Raw genomic sequence first — 15962 nt, 5'->3', positions numbered from 1 at the left:
CAGTATTATTATATAAATTTTATAATTATATTAAATTGTTATAATACCGCTGGGCCTGGAACCAATTATTATGGGTGGGGAGGTGTTTTTGTAAATACTTATATACACAATTTGCTACAATTCATCATTAAATTCGTGAAAGAGAATTTCTTTTATTGTCACACACCACCTGTCCTTGCCTCAACAATCAAGACAAGTTAAAACACAAGAACATCTTTTTTGGCGCAGTGATATTCATCGCCAATTAAATAAAAGACAGAGGATATGCAATCAATGCAGCAGAAACAGGCCCAAAACCAATAAAATATAAATAAGATAAGAGGTAATTAATAATATAGGCCTAGCCTAGTTAACATTATAAGTCAAGACGCACACGGCCTAGCCTAACTTACTAGCTAGGGCAGCCTAGGCCCTACTATCCCCTACCTACTAGTACTGTAGTACTAGCTAGCTAGGCGTACGGTAGTAGTACTAGGCTAGGCCTAGGTAGTAGGCCTACTCTGTAACAACTAGGGCTAGCGCCGGCCTACTATCTAGCTAGCTAGCTGATAGGCTAGCCTAGCTAGGGCCTAGGCCTAGCTAGGCTAGCCTAGGCCCTAGTAAATTGTTTACTATTTTGAAAATATATTATATGTATTCTTTAATTTCAAAATTATTAAATACTTACAATAACATACACGAAATAGCAATACAATTTTTTAAAAATTCCGAAAAAAATGTCTACGTTTTGAACTAAAAATAATATCTTTCTTTTTCGCGTCGGTGAATTAGTTACTCGCGAGAGCGTCATCATTGAACTTATTATGATTGGATAAGGCATACTCATGCGAACCAATAAGAAGAACAAACAGAGCGTCTATCGAAAAGCCACGGTGCATGTAAAACGATCGTATATCGCACGTCGTACGTAACAACACTGATTGTTGGTGTAGCAGCAAGCGGAGGGAGAGTGTGAAAAGTGAAGAATTTTGGTGGAGCCGGCGAAATTCTTGATTTTTCTTCACTTCCTGACCAAGTTACTGACGTTCATTATTAAATTTCAGGATATTCAAATGATTAACAATTTATCGAAGATGTCGGCGACTTGTTTAACAGAATCGCCACTAAAGAAAGAAGCCGTTTCAAATACGTATTTTAATACAGCTAAACAGCAAAGCCAGGATGAAGAGAACCATGACGTCGACATATTGCCTTCCCCAACGCCATCAGCCAGCTCAGACGAATCAGAAGTAGACGGGCCTAAGTATAGAATGAGAAGGGGAAATAAACAGGATGGAGATATTGAACGAATAGCGAGAGAACTTGCAAGGGACTTTATTACTTACAAAGTACATAGAAATCATAAGGTTAATTCGCATTATGCAGAAACACTGCGAAGGATTGGAGATGAAGTTGGTAGCAAATATGATATTTCTCTTAGTGGAATTGTAAGGAAGTTAAAATACAATCCTGAAAGGGACGGATCTGATGGATTTACGTCAAGTTTGAATACCATGTTCGAAGAAGGTCCAGTTAATTGGGGTCGTGTTATTATGGTCTATGTATTTGGTGCCAGATTGGCCCAATATTGTGTTGAGAACAATCTTGATGATCAAGTTGAGACATTAATTAAATATACTGGAGAATATGTAGCATTAAGACTATCTAGCTGGATTAATAAGCAAGGAGGATGGGTAAGGATATTTACTAATTTAAAGGGATAATTTGCTTCTTTTCAGCCAAAAGTAAATGCATATTTTTGACAGTGTATGTGAATGCCTATGGGAATTGGGTTCTTGCCAAATTTATGATAAATAGTTTGAATTCCACTTATGCAATAGACTGTTTAAAATCAATAATAATTGGCATTAGTTCAATTCAATATTTAACACTCATTGTTTTAATCGCACAGTCACAAGAATTTCATTTAACAATCAATTATTATATTTTCTCTTCATAGGACGAATTTGTTTCTAACTTCAGGCGGAAAGATTGGACCGAGGAATTTACATTTAAAGCTCTTGCCGTTACTGGTGCATCATGTGGAGCCCTCGCTCTTTTAAGGCTATTAACGAAATCATGATAAACTCAAGAAGAAATTCATACCAATATACAGCTGTAAAAGTTTGATCTAAATTTACATGATCTAACACATTCGAAAAAGTTTTAAACAAAATAATAAAAAAGAAAGTAAATCTTATTCTGTTCATGTTTGTTTGATCCTGTTCTGAAAAAAAAGAAGTTGAGTTTTAAGATAAAAATATATATTATTATTATAACCAGTTTCTGTGCAATAAAGAACCATTTTGTTTCATAAATCATAGGAAACAAAACATCCATAGGCCTAATGTTTTTTTATTTCTCATCATTTGCAAAAAACATTTAACATGCTATTACAGTACCTGTATATGTAGCCCCATATTTAGAATTATATTAGAAAATCTTTTTTTTTACGCAGATATTAACATTCAAAAGACACAGAAACTTACGGAGAAGCATTTTCATTAAACTATATTCAATTTTGTTGTGTTTTGTTTGTATATAAAATAAATTTTTAAAGAAAAATTAGACATTATTTTGTTTGTGTTTTCTGTGAAATTAGTACAGTACCTACCGTATACAGTATTGTATTTTAGTTATTTATGGAGTGAATTACTTACTGAATTTTGTGTGAGAAATTACAGAAACATTATACTTCCTGCTTACATATTTATTTAAAAAAGAGTTTCGCAGTTGTATTCCACTTTATTAATGGAGAGCTCCCACAAAAATGGTACAGTATAGATTTCCACTGTAAATTGTGACTTATGTTGATTTAACAGATATTTGGTTTTGGATAAAAAAGCAAGGCCAATGACCTAGGTACATATTGGCCCAATGTTGCATCACTACTTATCATTAAATAAAGGATTGAACTTAACTCTGCAAATATAATCCTCTCCATATGTTGAAATATATGTTTACAGATTAAAGAGTTTCAAGACCAGCAAAGTATTTTCAACTGTGCAATGTTTTGATTATACAGTACAGTAATTAACCAATGGAAAACAGTGTTGAAAATAAATAATTAATTTTAACATAAAAAGAACTTTTAATTTTGTACACATGGATTTTAAATACATTTACAGTATATTTTGAAACGCAAATAAACAAACAAAAATAATAATATTTATTCGGTAACCAAAAAAAAAAAATGACCAGGACGAGAGAATAGGCTATAGCCCAAACATATTATTCAATTTATATAAATTGTTTTTATCTGTACAGTGTATTTCAATTAAACAGTACCTGACCTGTACAAACCATGCATTTTATACTGTACAGTACTGTATAAAACAGCCAGTAGTAATAACTTTTTTTAACACTTAAAATATACATCATACCTGTATTACCATAATAAAGTATAGGGCCTTAATTCATTCAATCTTTTATTTCGGAATCTCTGGTTCATAGAAAGTAAAAATTACATATAAATAAAATAAACAAGACTAATTAATGATAATAATATCGAATGAAAGATTTAACAAATACAGTATTAACTATTATACAGTATATTATTGAAAACACATTTGAAATAAACCTCATGTGCGTCAAATTCCTTAATTTATTATGCAATACGTAATTAATTGATTAATGTTTGCGGAATTTACCAGTACATTCAATAACTTACTAGTAATAGTATTAGTGTGTGGAGGAGGGTATTGATGACGTACGCGTTTCTATGACCATAATTGGCAATTATGTGACGTCACAATTGACCCACATTGCGTTCTCTCACTATACGTCATGAATCACAACAATGTGCCGATGAGTCTCAAGTCGATACTGTAGTTTGTAAAGAAAATAAGACACTCACTGACAGCACTAGCAGGGCCTGGCCTTCTTAGCCTAAGTCATCACAAAAAGCTGATATTTAGGAAGAAATATACATTGTTTTTCTTCTTATATTTTATTATATACCGGATTTTCTATTCAATCTAGCCTAGGCTACTAGATAGAGGAGGAGTAGGCTGGAGAGACAAAAAGTGAGAGCTAGCCTACCCTCGGCCTCTACAGAGCTGACTACTAAGTACTAGGGCCTACTAAGTTAATCATTCTCTGCTCTAGCTAGAGCCTTAGCTAGCCTAGTCTAGAATATTACTTTTGACCATTGCTCTCCTCTCCTATTGATCTTAATGTATTGTGCTACACCCAGCTTTTCCCATCAAAAAGGCGATGAATGTATAAAAAAAAGACTTGTTTTAAAAGTGTAATTTTTATAGCATATAGTAGGCGTAGCCTATACAAAGTATCAAAATTAATATTGATCAAACAAGTATGAATAATAAAGAAGAATTTAGTTTGGATATTTGGGTTTTTTTCTAACATGCTTTAAAATACTGTATTATAACTATTAATAATATTATTTTTTGCATATCATATTGGCCTACTCGACACTATATTATGTGGACATAATTAATTGAAATGTTGTTAATGAATATGTATAATCCTCCCACCCACCACCACCACCCTAAAGGCCCTCTGTACCCAGACTCCATGTAAATGTACACAGTCATGACTCATACCTCTTGAGGTCTTGATAATAATCTTATGTTATATACTACAGTATATTTGTTTTTTTGTATTTTTAGCCATATTTTGACGCACACTGGCCTTCTTTATCTATGTACAGTATATACATATACATCCATAATGTACCTAAAGAATTTGCTTGGACAAGAAAATACTAAAAGGTAATTTCATTTTTTTTTTTTGTCCTCGATAACTATAATTTCTGCTGATTTCCTTACTGTAAATAATAATGCTCTGCTCTCACAGCATTTATTTGGTCCAATAAAACAATCGGAAATTCGTTTTTTGTACACTATTTTAAGAAACAAATAAATATATGATAAGAACATTATACACACTATACAAAATTACACATAAACGTTATACACAATCAATTATCTAGTAACGGTGTTGTTGAAAACTGTAATTGACTTGGGATAAATGATTTGGAATAACAGGTTGTTCGCACACGATGGGATTGAAGTCGGATTAATGATGGAAGAAATTATTATAATGAGTGAAACTTATCCGAAGTAGAATCAGAAACTTTCTCAAACCATTTAAGTATAAAGATGCCGCGTATTATGAAAACAAGACTTTTTTTATATCTGTTGCAAAGTTTAATACAGTGCAGTATATAAGATTTCATTTGTAAAGAAAAAAGAAACAAATAAGTAACAAAAATAAACAAGAAGAGTTATAAACAAAATCCACATAACTGATTTACCAAAAAGTGAAATGAACAAGTGGAAAACAAAAAGAGAATTATCTTAATTTATATAGATAATTAATTGTTAAGGTCTTGAAAGGTACCATAGACACAAATTCTAGGAGATATACCAAGGCCGGATTATCTCAAAATTAATTTGTAGGGACAATATTATTTACTGGCTGGAAATAGGCCAACCATGATCTATTATTATATTGGGGTTGGGAGGAGAGTTTTTGGAGGGCTTGTTTTCCCTGCCTAAAATATAACAATAGGTTACATTGTTATGTCTTATTAGATACACCCTTATGTCATTTAAATAATAGGTCACCATAAAAGGAAATGTAACTATAAATATTAATTAATGATTAGTAATCTGTGATAATAATGAGGGTTTTTGTGATTTTGGTTTATGATAATTGATATTATGCTGACTAATAATATGGTGATACATTAGTTGAATTGTTACCATGGATTCACCAAATTGTACCTCTCAATCAAATGAAAATTCATTAGAAAAAGTTATCAATTTGGGTCTTCATACCATTTTTAAGATTGATTGTTTTTTTTTGTGTGGACCCATTTCCAAAAAGAAGAATTTTAAAAATGTATTTTCCTGCTCAAATAGAAATTTGATCTACTACTGCTGTTGTAGACTGCAACAAAATATTTTTGATAAAAAATCATTTTAACTGCTTTAAAGTATTGTCACATGCAAATTGATCAAATATATAAGTAACTATTTGTCTACTTTTATCTGTTGTACTGTAGATGTACCCCATAGAGATGTTATATTTTACTATCTCTATGGTTGTACATTGTACAACAGGTTTTGTTCAAAGTTTAGTTCAATCTGATTCAATAAAAGCTGAGCAATATGATAAGATAATTTTGGTAGGCGTTTCTGTACATAATCCTTTCATGATGATTATACGTCAACCCTTCAATACTCGGACCTCTGTGAAAACCAGAAAACTTCCAGGGAAAAAAATAAGAAAACTAGACTTTTCTTGAGGTCCAAAATCAAAACTATTCTCTTTTATTCTTTTTTGTTATTAAAATTAAAAAACCCGTTCCTTATTCTAGACTTTCCAGAAAACCAGACATATTATTGTATGCCAGCCCAGGGGCGGTATTGAGAAAGTTGACTTGCCCTGGAAACAAAAAATTAAGGCAGTTGTTAAAAAGGCACTTGGTGAAAAGGGTATTGTTAATATAATATAGGGTTGAAGTATGAAGGTACACCACACCCATATGGTTCCGACTCATACAATAATCAGGAAAGGTTTATTGTTTGTTAACAACAAAGGTTAATGATAATTATAGGTTACGGTTGGTGTGATTTAAAAAAAATGTGATAACAAATTAGGCTCGTAACATGTGAAGTTTGAGGTTTCTGGCTTTTTAAAATTTCCCAATGTTTTTCTCCAGTTTGCCAACACCACGTCCATAAAACTGGATGATCATTAACAATTAATTTCTGCAAGTATAGATTTTTTTAAACTTGACAACAGTGTTAATACATAAGATAGCTTCAATTGCCATTGGACGAAAAAACCAAATGTCGCAGACTGTGTTGACGAAACCTTGGTTACTCTCTTAAATGAAGCTACTTTTAAACGCAACAAGTCCCAAAACGTTGTATAGTGTTATTGTTTAGTCCAATAAGTCCTTGTCTATGTGTTGAAACTTTTAAGAGAAAATCAATTGTTAATGGTTGAGAGGACGCTTGGAATGCACTAACAAAAGGTTATTGATCTTGGTGTCTAGCATGGGGGTTAGTCAAATATTCTCACAACACTCATGAGGCCTAAATGTTTTCATCTCTGTTTGTATTTATGTTTGCGTTGCCATGTTCACCAAGTCCAATTATTGATAATTGTTTGTTTCGCAATTGTCAATTCACAATATAACCCATCTAGAAATTTTGAGTCATAATCAATTTTGTGAATTATTAAGTTTTATTATGTTGAGATGAACAGATTTCATTTTTTCAGTACCAGCATCTATTTGTACCGTTTACTTGGTATTATTTAGGTAAACGTCAGTAATATGTCAGAGTTATTTGTGTTACAGTATTAACTATTATTATTTAAAACATTATTCCTTTTAATTGTTAATTAAATCATAAACAGTGATTAAATACTGGTAGGAACACTGTACAGTAATAGTATTACAGAGGCCCTAAAGTTATAGGTTTTGACACTTTATTATTATACAGTCACTGTAACTTGTTACAAGAGCAGCAGCTTTTTTTAATGGCAAGAAAGTAAAAAGTAATCAATTGAAATACTAATCAATAAAAGATAATAAATATTTCTATAAACATTCTCAAAACAAGTTTTGCAAATTGTAATGCAAAAGTTAGAACATCAAATTAAGCTCAGCCCAGGCTTCATTTCACTATTTTTAGGCCCCCACTATTTCAAAATCCTGGAGCCTGGATCCTGTTGGAACATATTTTCACTCAAGTTGTTGTACATACATGTCCTTATTGTCAAACCATGATCCCGACCATGATATTATTGCTCTGTTATTGGACAATACTTTTGGAACATATTCAACTTAACTTTTTTTAATTTTTGGATAATCAAGCTAAGAACAATCAGGGCCCAGAGCTTAAGGGGCCCAAGGGCATGAGCTGTCCCAATGCAACGTCTACCCAGCATTGGAGGGCCCCTTACTGTAGGAGAAGGGCCTTTGCACTCTGTATTACACCACTGATCGCCACGATTTAAATGTATAATTCTGAGCATCATATACATCAGCTTCATTACTAAAATTAAACCATGAAAAGCAATATGAATCATGACCAGTTGCAGGGTAGGAATTACGGATTAGGGAGGTATTATTATTTTGTACATTACCTACATGGATCAGTCAAATAATACTAATATTGAGCTATCCTTGGATCATTTTTGGATGAAACACTGTGTATGGAATTTCGATGATATGAATTTTATGACGGGTTATGTGAATGAAATGCATCCATATGAATTGAATGGCGCAATATATGAATGAAATGTTTTGAATTGAATGCTTTGAATTGAATATTTTGAATGAAATGTTTTGAATAAAATGTTTTGAATGAAATGTTTTGAATTGAATGTCTTGAATGAAAGGTTTTGAATGAAATTTTTTGAATGAAATGTTTTGAACGAAATGTTTTGAAGAACGAAATGTTTTGAATGAAATGTTTGAATTGAATTGAAAAGTCAAACTATTGGCGGCGTATGTCATTCCAGCTCACAATTTGTTTCTCAACCTCTTAAGCCTGGGTACCCTCTGGGCCTCATCTCCTTTCCACGCTGCCTTCACAGAGAATCCTAACAGACCTGGCTTTGGAAATATGCATTCAACTGTTTCAGGTCTGTTAGGATTCTGTGTAAAGGATCCATGTTGATGACATGCGTGGAAAGGAGATGAGGGTACCCAGGCTTAAGCTCATTCATATATCGCGCCATTCAATTAATATCTTTGCATTTCATTCACATATCGCGTCATAAAATTCATATCATCAAATTGTTGCGTAAATGGCGTTCCATACTGTGTGTTCCATATGGAAATTATCTTCACAATTCTACTTATCGGTATTTGAAACCAGTCCAGCTAATTGTCCCTAATCTAGTACCAAATGTCATTGTAGATAAGATTATTTCTTTCCTTCCTGGACACTGTTTTTACTTGCTGTTGTGTATTTCCGCACATCCTAAAAAAAGCAGAACTTCCAGAAAACAATGGTGCAAAAGTAAACTATTATTTATTATCAGCAAATTCTATAAGAGAGCCAGCTGGTACCAGTGATTGTTATAAGTCTATGTTCCAGACAGCGATTCACTTAATTAATATTGGTCAAAATAGAATGATTTTGACACACATGCCGTTTACTTGATGTTAGCTGAAAGTTTACAGACAAAACTCTGGTCAAACCGTGACCATTTTGTCAACAATCTCCATGCCTGGCTGTCATTGTGTGTTGTCCTGAAAAGGCAATTTTTGTTTCAGTCAATTTAACCAGGGAAGAGTATTTAACTCTTCCCTGATTTAACAAACCCACTGCTTAGTGCTTAGTTGGTTAATAAGTGGAACAGCTTAAAGTCTTACCTCGCAAGTAACTATTCCAACTTCCGCTGGGACTCGCATGACTCTAATTAGAGACCAACCAAAATAGCTATTTGACATTCTGATCACCATAATTAATAATGTTTTATTTTTTTCAAGATGGTTTGGGCAGTCAAGACCAGAATTAATTGAGGTTTTAAAGTTGTTTTGAGCTAGACCCACCTCTACTACTATGTTTAAAAATACCATTTATATATTAAGTAATTCCTGTTGTATTACCATTCTTAATTGTTTCTTCTAGAAATTACTTTTTTTTTTATATTTCATTTATACACTTTTATCAGTTTGTAAGTTGAAATTACTGAACTGGTGTACAGTAATGTTTTATTATCAGCACTCCTTCATGAGGAAAGAATGTGAAAATTGAATCCTTCCCTTGGCACTCCTCTTTCACCAAAAGGTCATTCACTTTGTAATGCTTGAAGGCTTAGAAAATGCCAAGAATGTTCATATAATCTTCTTTTAAAATCCCCTTAGGACTTGATTGAACACCAATTTTATTTACTTATAGGGATTACCTGAACAATTTTTTTGGTTTAAAGTAATATTTTGCTAGGATTCATACAATTTATTTGGATTACAGTAATTATAATTAAATCTTATAATTCATTTAATAAATAATTGAAATAACCTAAGTTAGTTTTTGAGTATATACCTGCTGCCGGCCAAATGGGTGTCTAGAAAACATAGATCTAGAAAACTCAGATATCTGAGTTTTCTAGATCTAGAAAACTCAGATATCTGAGGTCTGAATTTTCTAGACAACCGCTGCCAAATACATTCTCGCGCATAATGCGTGAGCCTCACACCTGAGGGCTGACATAATGCGTGAACCTCACACATGAGGGCTGACATAATGCGTGAGCCTCACACATGAGGGCTGATTTTGTATGCCTCGCTCCACCAGTGGCGTATCCAGTGAGGGGGGGGGGGCCCGGGCCCCCCGTCGGCACATCATCGCGTCCGTCGGCAAAAAGGTGCCGGGGAAAAAAATAAACGACTGTAGGCCTATTATTCTGACAATAATTGAACTGTATGTAAACATAATTCTTTTGAGTGTTTGTTTATTTACATATCATATCATTGATCAATGATCACTTCAGATCATGGAGTAAAGAATAAGTAAGATTATATAGTTCCACATGCCATGTGCTTTTTTGTCCAAGATATATTTATTATAAGTGCCAAAAACCCGTTTTTTTCTCGATATGAGGCCTTTATTATTCAAAATTTTTAAAGAAAAAGCACACATACCATAAAAAATAACAGAATATTCCGTGAGGCTCAACCCCAAAACCACCATTTTGTGATATGATGTCATCGTAAGCCAATCAAAGCTGAGCTTTCTCGCGATTGGCATTGCTCACGGTTGAATGATTTTGGATTCTGGCTAATTTGATTGGTGGATGCGAATCACCCGCAGCGGAATGTTTTCTCTCGCGCGTGTACCATGTTATGAACCTCTCTGATCGTTACTACTACACAAAGTTAGAGCAATGAATAGTGCCCGAATTCCGTTAAGTAAACAACTTTATATATTTTATAAGCATTTAATAACATGTTTTATTGATATTTCCAATGGTGATATATAAAATAAATTACTAAAAAACGTAATTATATGTAATTATTTTAACCAAAAAATGGCGTACTGTAGTTAATAGAATTGTCGACTGAGGCCGTAAATTGTTTTACTTCTTTCGTGGCTAAAAACGATCATTTTCGGTGATGTTTTAGACCCTATATTTCGAAAACTACAAATCAGAATTTCCTAATTCTTTCTTTATTGTAATATGAATACAACATACTAACATATAATGTTGGTTTGGTTTTAATTTTGCATCGTTATCCCATATAAGACAATATGACTATGCAATCCTAGAACATGTATTGAGCAGGTGTATGTACAGATAATGACACCAATTTTGTCGGCAAATTGGCAATCCCGGCCCCCCCAACTTCAAAATCCTGGATACGCCACTGCCTCGCTCATACGTATTCTCATGCATTCATAAAATTATTCAGAAAAAAAATGATTTTGAAATTAATTGCCTATTTTCAAGGAAAAATTGTTGTTCTTACTATAGTATTAAGTGATTTTGTTTTTCTACAATTTTCTGTTTTTTTTACGTTTGGATGAATTATCACGTAGACTCTAAGGGCGCTTTTATACGACACGCAATTACACGTATATTCAACACGTCTACGAAAATTGTGTTGTATAATAGCAAAGAGATTCCGTGTAATGAGATTTTAATTGCAAAAAAGGCTACTTGGCTGAATCCTAAAATTTTGTGGATTCCCGGTTGCTGTTGGCATGTTGGAAGTGTCCTCAGGGTAATAGGTATTGTTTTAACCTCTCGTTAAATAAAAGTATGTGCTGTGAAAATGTTGACCAAATCTAGTAGATAATTGTGCTTTTTTGGATATTTTAACCGATTTAGCACCTAACATTAACGCTAATCAAATGTTGGCATAATTTGGCAAAATGGAGCATAGTTTTATCCTAATTCTAAAACAATTTTTTTCTAATTTCAAAAGCAGATTTAAAAATCAATAACTCAATATAGTAAATTTTAAATGAAATCCTCCTTTTTATTAAAATCCTTAATAAACTCGTTAATTCATAATGCATGCAAGTATATATACAACTTAGGATTATGAACTACGGTATAACTGCAAGGTTTTTGTGGGGTTGACCTCGGCCCGTGCAACAAGCTAAAAATTAAAGATGTGTTCAAATGTAGGACGTTGTATATAAACACAGCCTAATCCTGGAGAGATTATTTCTGTAACACTATTATGTAACAGTTGACTATTATTATGCAATGCCCTTTTCCATGAAAAATACTATGCTTTGTTAACTAACCTTCAGAGACCACTACTACTTTAAAATCATTAATCAAAGAATTTAAATGAGTTTCTAGTAGAAAATAAGTACCCTGTCATCACTATGCTAACAAAACCCAGCTTTACTTTATTGATTCTTTGAATTCCTAAGATTTGTAGGCTGTCTTGTTTGACCATTATTAATGTGTCCTTGACGATGATGACCATTTGTCCCATGGGCTTGCTTGGTCAGCCATGGCCTGGTCACTGAACTTGACATTTCATCATTACTTATTGTTCATGTTATGAAGGTCATACGTGGAACAAGATCAAGTTTTTTTTAATTGACCCACTAATACTGTATCATACAAAATTTAATGTCAAACTCATTTTGTGAATCAGGGCTTATTTCTGCTGTGAGCAAATAAGGGTTACAAGCACCTGGATAAAACTACCTCCCATTTCGGCAGTGTATATGCTATTGCTACACATTTGAAAATGGCAAATTCTCTGAATAATGGTTAACACCTAATCATCAGTCACCTGGGTCAGAATTGACAAAATTGAATTTAATGAATGCACACATTGTTCCCAAATGACAAAACATAAGGTCCCAGCCAGCATGAGGCAGACGAGGCACAACTACTCACAAACTTTTGTTTCCAATTTCATCATTGCTCTTTAAATATCTACTCAATTTTTTACGAATATGTTTTTCAAATTTGTCTTATAAGTTGTATAGATGTTTTGATAAAGAAAATAAAGTTTTAGTGATTACATTCCTTGTCACAAGATCATCGTCATTATTGTGTTGGATCTCTTTAAAGTCTGAAATTTAATAGATGCAAACAACTTGTGCTTTGGTTACAAGATATTTGGTGCTTAGTGGGAGGCCTTTCATATTTCATCATCTGAATACCAGGGAGTTTCTTGGCCTAACAACCTATATATCAACCTATATATCATTCTGTTTATGTCTACTTTAAAAGAGAACAGTTTGTATCATCTTTAAGGGGTGGGATTTTATTTTTCATGGGTAGTATAGAAGGCTGTATTACGAAATTGTTAAAGACACTAGACCTGAGCGTTAACATACAAACATCATACGCTAGCTATATAGGCCTAGCCTGACGTTGTCTTATTGTTGAATTAATTGTCTTTCCTTTTTTGGCAGAATCTGTAATAAATACAAATTGGGGAAGACCTGGTATTTTCGCTGAAAAGTTACGATCTTTTATTTGTCTACCCTTTCACGAGATCAAAGTGTTACATTACGTTACAATATGAAAATAAAATATTTGCGCAATGCATGTTGGGATTTATAGGGGACTGCTAAAATTATTAGAATCAACTTATCTTTAACATTTAAAGACGAAAAAAAAATATCGCAATAGGTCTATATATTGTTTATTTTTACATAAAATTTAGTGTGTGACCTTAAATTTAAAAAAAACGTAGGTCTTGTTTCTTTAAGCACTCTGAACATGCTGCTAACACCAGACAACCAGAACATCCTCATAAAAGCTGACACCAACAGATAATTTAAATGTTTGCGCATGTAGTATGATTTGCATAGAATTTATATACTGTAATCCACCTGGAACATTTTTTTAGAGAAGCCCCACGAAAATCGGCAGGACAGCATTAAAAGGAATGATTAGTGACTGGGTTGTCTAGAGACATCACAGAAATTTTAAGCTACAGGCTACTATACTGTATCGCAATCGAATAAAGCTTATCAAAAAATGAATAAAAAGCATAAAAAGTATTAAATCAGTGGTAATTTTCTTGCTTTAACACCATTGATTCTCTACTGCTACAGTACTTTAGCGTTTAAGTTTTTACTTTTAAGTTTGTTTACTAATTCACATCCCGATAGGAAATAGAATGCTTAATAGCAGAGTGATGTAAGAAGATCAGGGAATTTGTGCACATCAGATGACCATTACTGTTGAGTCACGTATAATCCAAACACATGCTGTTTGAGATTATCTCGCACAAGTTGACATTTGTGTTGCACCATATCCTGAAGCAACTAACGAGTTTGGCACAAGTTAAGTTATATTAAGTTTCATCATACCGAAAACGTATTTACATTTGCCCTTGCGCTCAAACCCATGATGAAATTATAGATGTTTACGTTTATAATATAAAACATTATTTTAGAATATTTATTGTGTGAAATAATTCTTTCTGTAGATCTAAGACCTACATTTTATATTTATCATGTGATGGCAAGGCAGGACCCAGCACCGAACAGCCTACAGCACCATGTAATGAGTGAGTTTTGGAAAATGAATGCATAGTTTGGTGAATGATCAGAAACTGAGTTATGACAAGCAAATTGTTAACCCCTTTTGGTTTGTGTTACTGGATGTACTATGATGGCCATTGAAAGACTGATTTGTGGACTATGATATATTTTAGTATTACTTGTTTGGACTGTGTTATACTATGTTTTTTTGTTGTTTTTTTTCTTTGATAAAGTTTTTTTAATATTTATGTCAACTTCATCACTGTTTACTGGATGCAATAAAGGAGAAAGAATTAGAATTAGAATTAGTTGGCAGCAAATAGTTCCAGCCTAATCAACGTATTTTCACTATTCCACTCAGGGACAACATAGTGATATTTCAATATACAATAAACTCCTACACATTTTTCTTAAGAAATATTTATGTTTACAGACTGAATTTAGAAATTTATTTTAATGAAGAAGTAAATTTACATTCTCCTTTTATAAAAATCAACATTAACATGTAATTTAGATGAAATAGGGTTTTTCAAATAAAAGAAAATTACACACACTATTCTAAAACTTCAAATTCCGTCGTCCGTCTGAGCTCATTAAATACCTGAAAGTAAAACTGAAACCGAGCAAAAGCATGCAGATGCTAAAAATAAGCACGAATAACATTGTCTAGTTCTGTTTATATTCTATTACAAAGGTCTGTGTAGTAATATATTTCCTATTATTAGCATTTTATGAAATTGTTCATGGAATTGTCCAATAAAAAATGTTAATTTTGTTTTCTTTTATAGTAAATTGAAGTTTTACTATCCATTTAGAATTGAGGTTAGATTTTGTAAAATACTGTATGGTAGGCTACACATCAGAAAAACAAGTCTATAAATCTAACCACTAATTTAAAAGGCTGTGTTCTCACGTAAGGTGGCATATCGTACGCCTACGCCAGTAGCATTGTTAACGCCACTTGCTACTCTGTGTGAGTCTTACAACTTACAAAAGCCTTACATACATTCCATCTGAGTTACAAGAGTGTGCATTGAACCCGGCATTGAATGATTCAAACTGACTTGAATTATATCATAGTTACAATGCCCAGTGTAATTTAGTTAACCACCTCCGAACTAACTAAACCGATCTGATTAGTCTCAGAGTTGTATAGTATTAGTATATAAGATATGTGCAGGGAAGTTAAACTGATTAAAGCAAGCTGTACTAAACTCTGAGAAAAGAGCCTGCAAAAATTTGTGGATTTCCCAAGTTGATTCGTAGAATTTCTAAACATTGACTGTAAAGACTATAGCCACTCCGCAATTTCATTTGATTTATTGACATAACCTTTAAAACAATGTTGATTGTGAACTTGTCTTTCACTGATCATAAGAAGTCTTGTAGTAGTGCGTACCATGTAAGGACACTCATCATTTTCTTATTGATGAGTAACTATTCCTAGGAATGTTTACTGATAAAAATAGGTACACCATATTGGATGTAATTAATCAGTCAATTAACCGATTTTTTACAAAA

General features: G+C 32.9%; 1 protein-coding gene and 1 long non-coding RNA gene across 3 annotated transcripts; both read left to right on the top strand.

Annotated features, from left to right (window-relative positions):
• Window positions 1-876: 876 nt before the first annotated feature.
• Window positions 877-2549, top strand: LOC140062794 (apoptosis regulator BAX-like). Its single transcript, XM_072109125.1, has 2 exons — window positions 877-1673; window positions 1940-2549. Exons 1-2 carry the CDS (start codon window positions 1053-1055, stop codon window positions 2060-2062), a joined length of 744 nt encoding a protein of 247 aa, XP_071965226.1. The 5' UTR covers window positions 877-1052; the 3' UTR covers window positions 2063-2549.
• Window positions 2550-3785: 1236 nt separating this feature from the next.
• On the top strand, window positions 3786-14300 carry LOC140062518 (uncharacterized). 2 transcript variants are annotated; one of them, XR_011847489.1, is made up of 3 exons: window positions 3786-4004; window positions 4611-4712; window positions 14067-14300. It is a non-coding gene; the product is annotated as an uncharacterized lncRNA (long non-coding RNA). The 2 variants fall into 2 exon arrangements; XR_011847490.1 differs by lacking the exon at window positions 14067-14300 and adding an exon at window positions 4989-5625.
• Window positions 14301-15962: the final 1662 nt, after the last annotated feature.

The sequence above is a fragment of the Antedon mediterranea genome, chromosome 11 (genome assembly GCF_964355755.1).
Source record: "Antedon mediterranea chromosome 11, ecAntMedi1.1, whole genome shotgun sequence".
In the NCBI taxonomy this organism is placed as follows: Eukaryota; Metazoa; Echinodermata; class Crinoidea; order Comatulida; family Antedonidae; genus Antedon; species Antedon mediterranea.
Note: the sequence above shows the minus strand (reverse complement) of the source record. Positions and strands in the feature narration are given on the sequence as shown.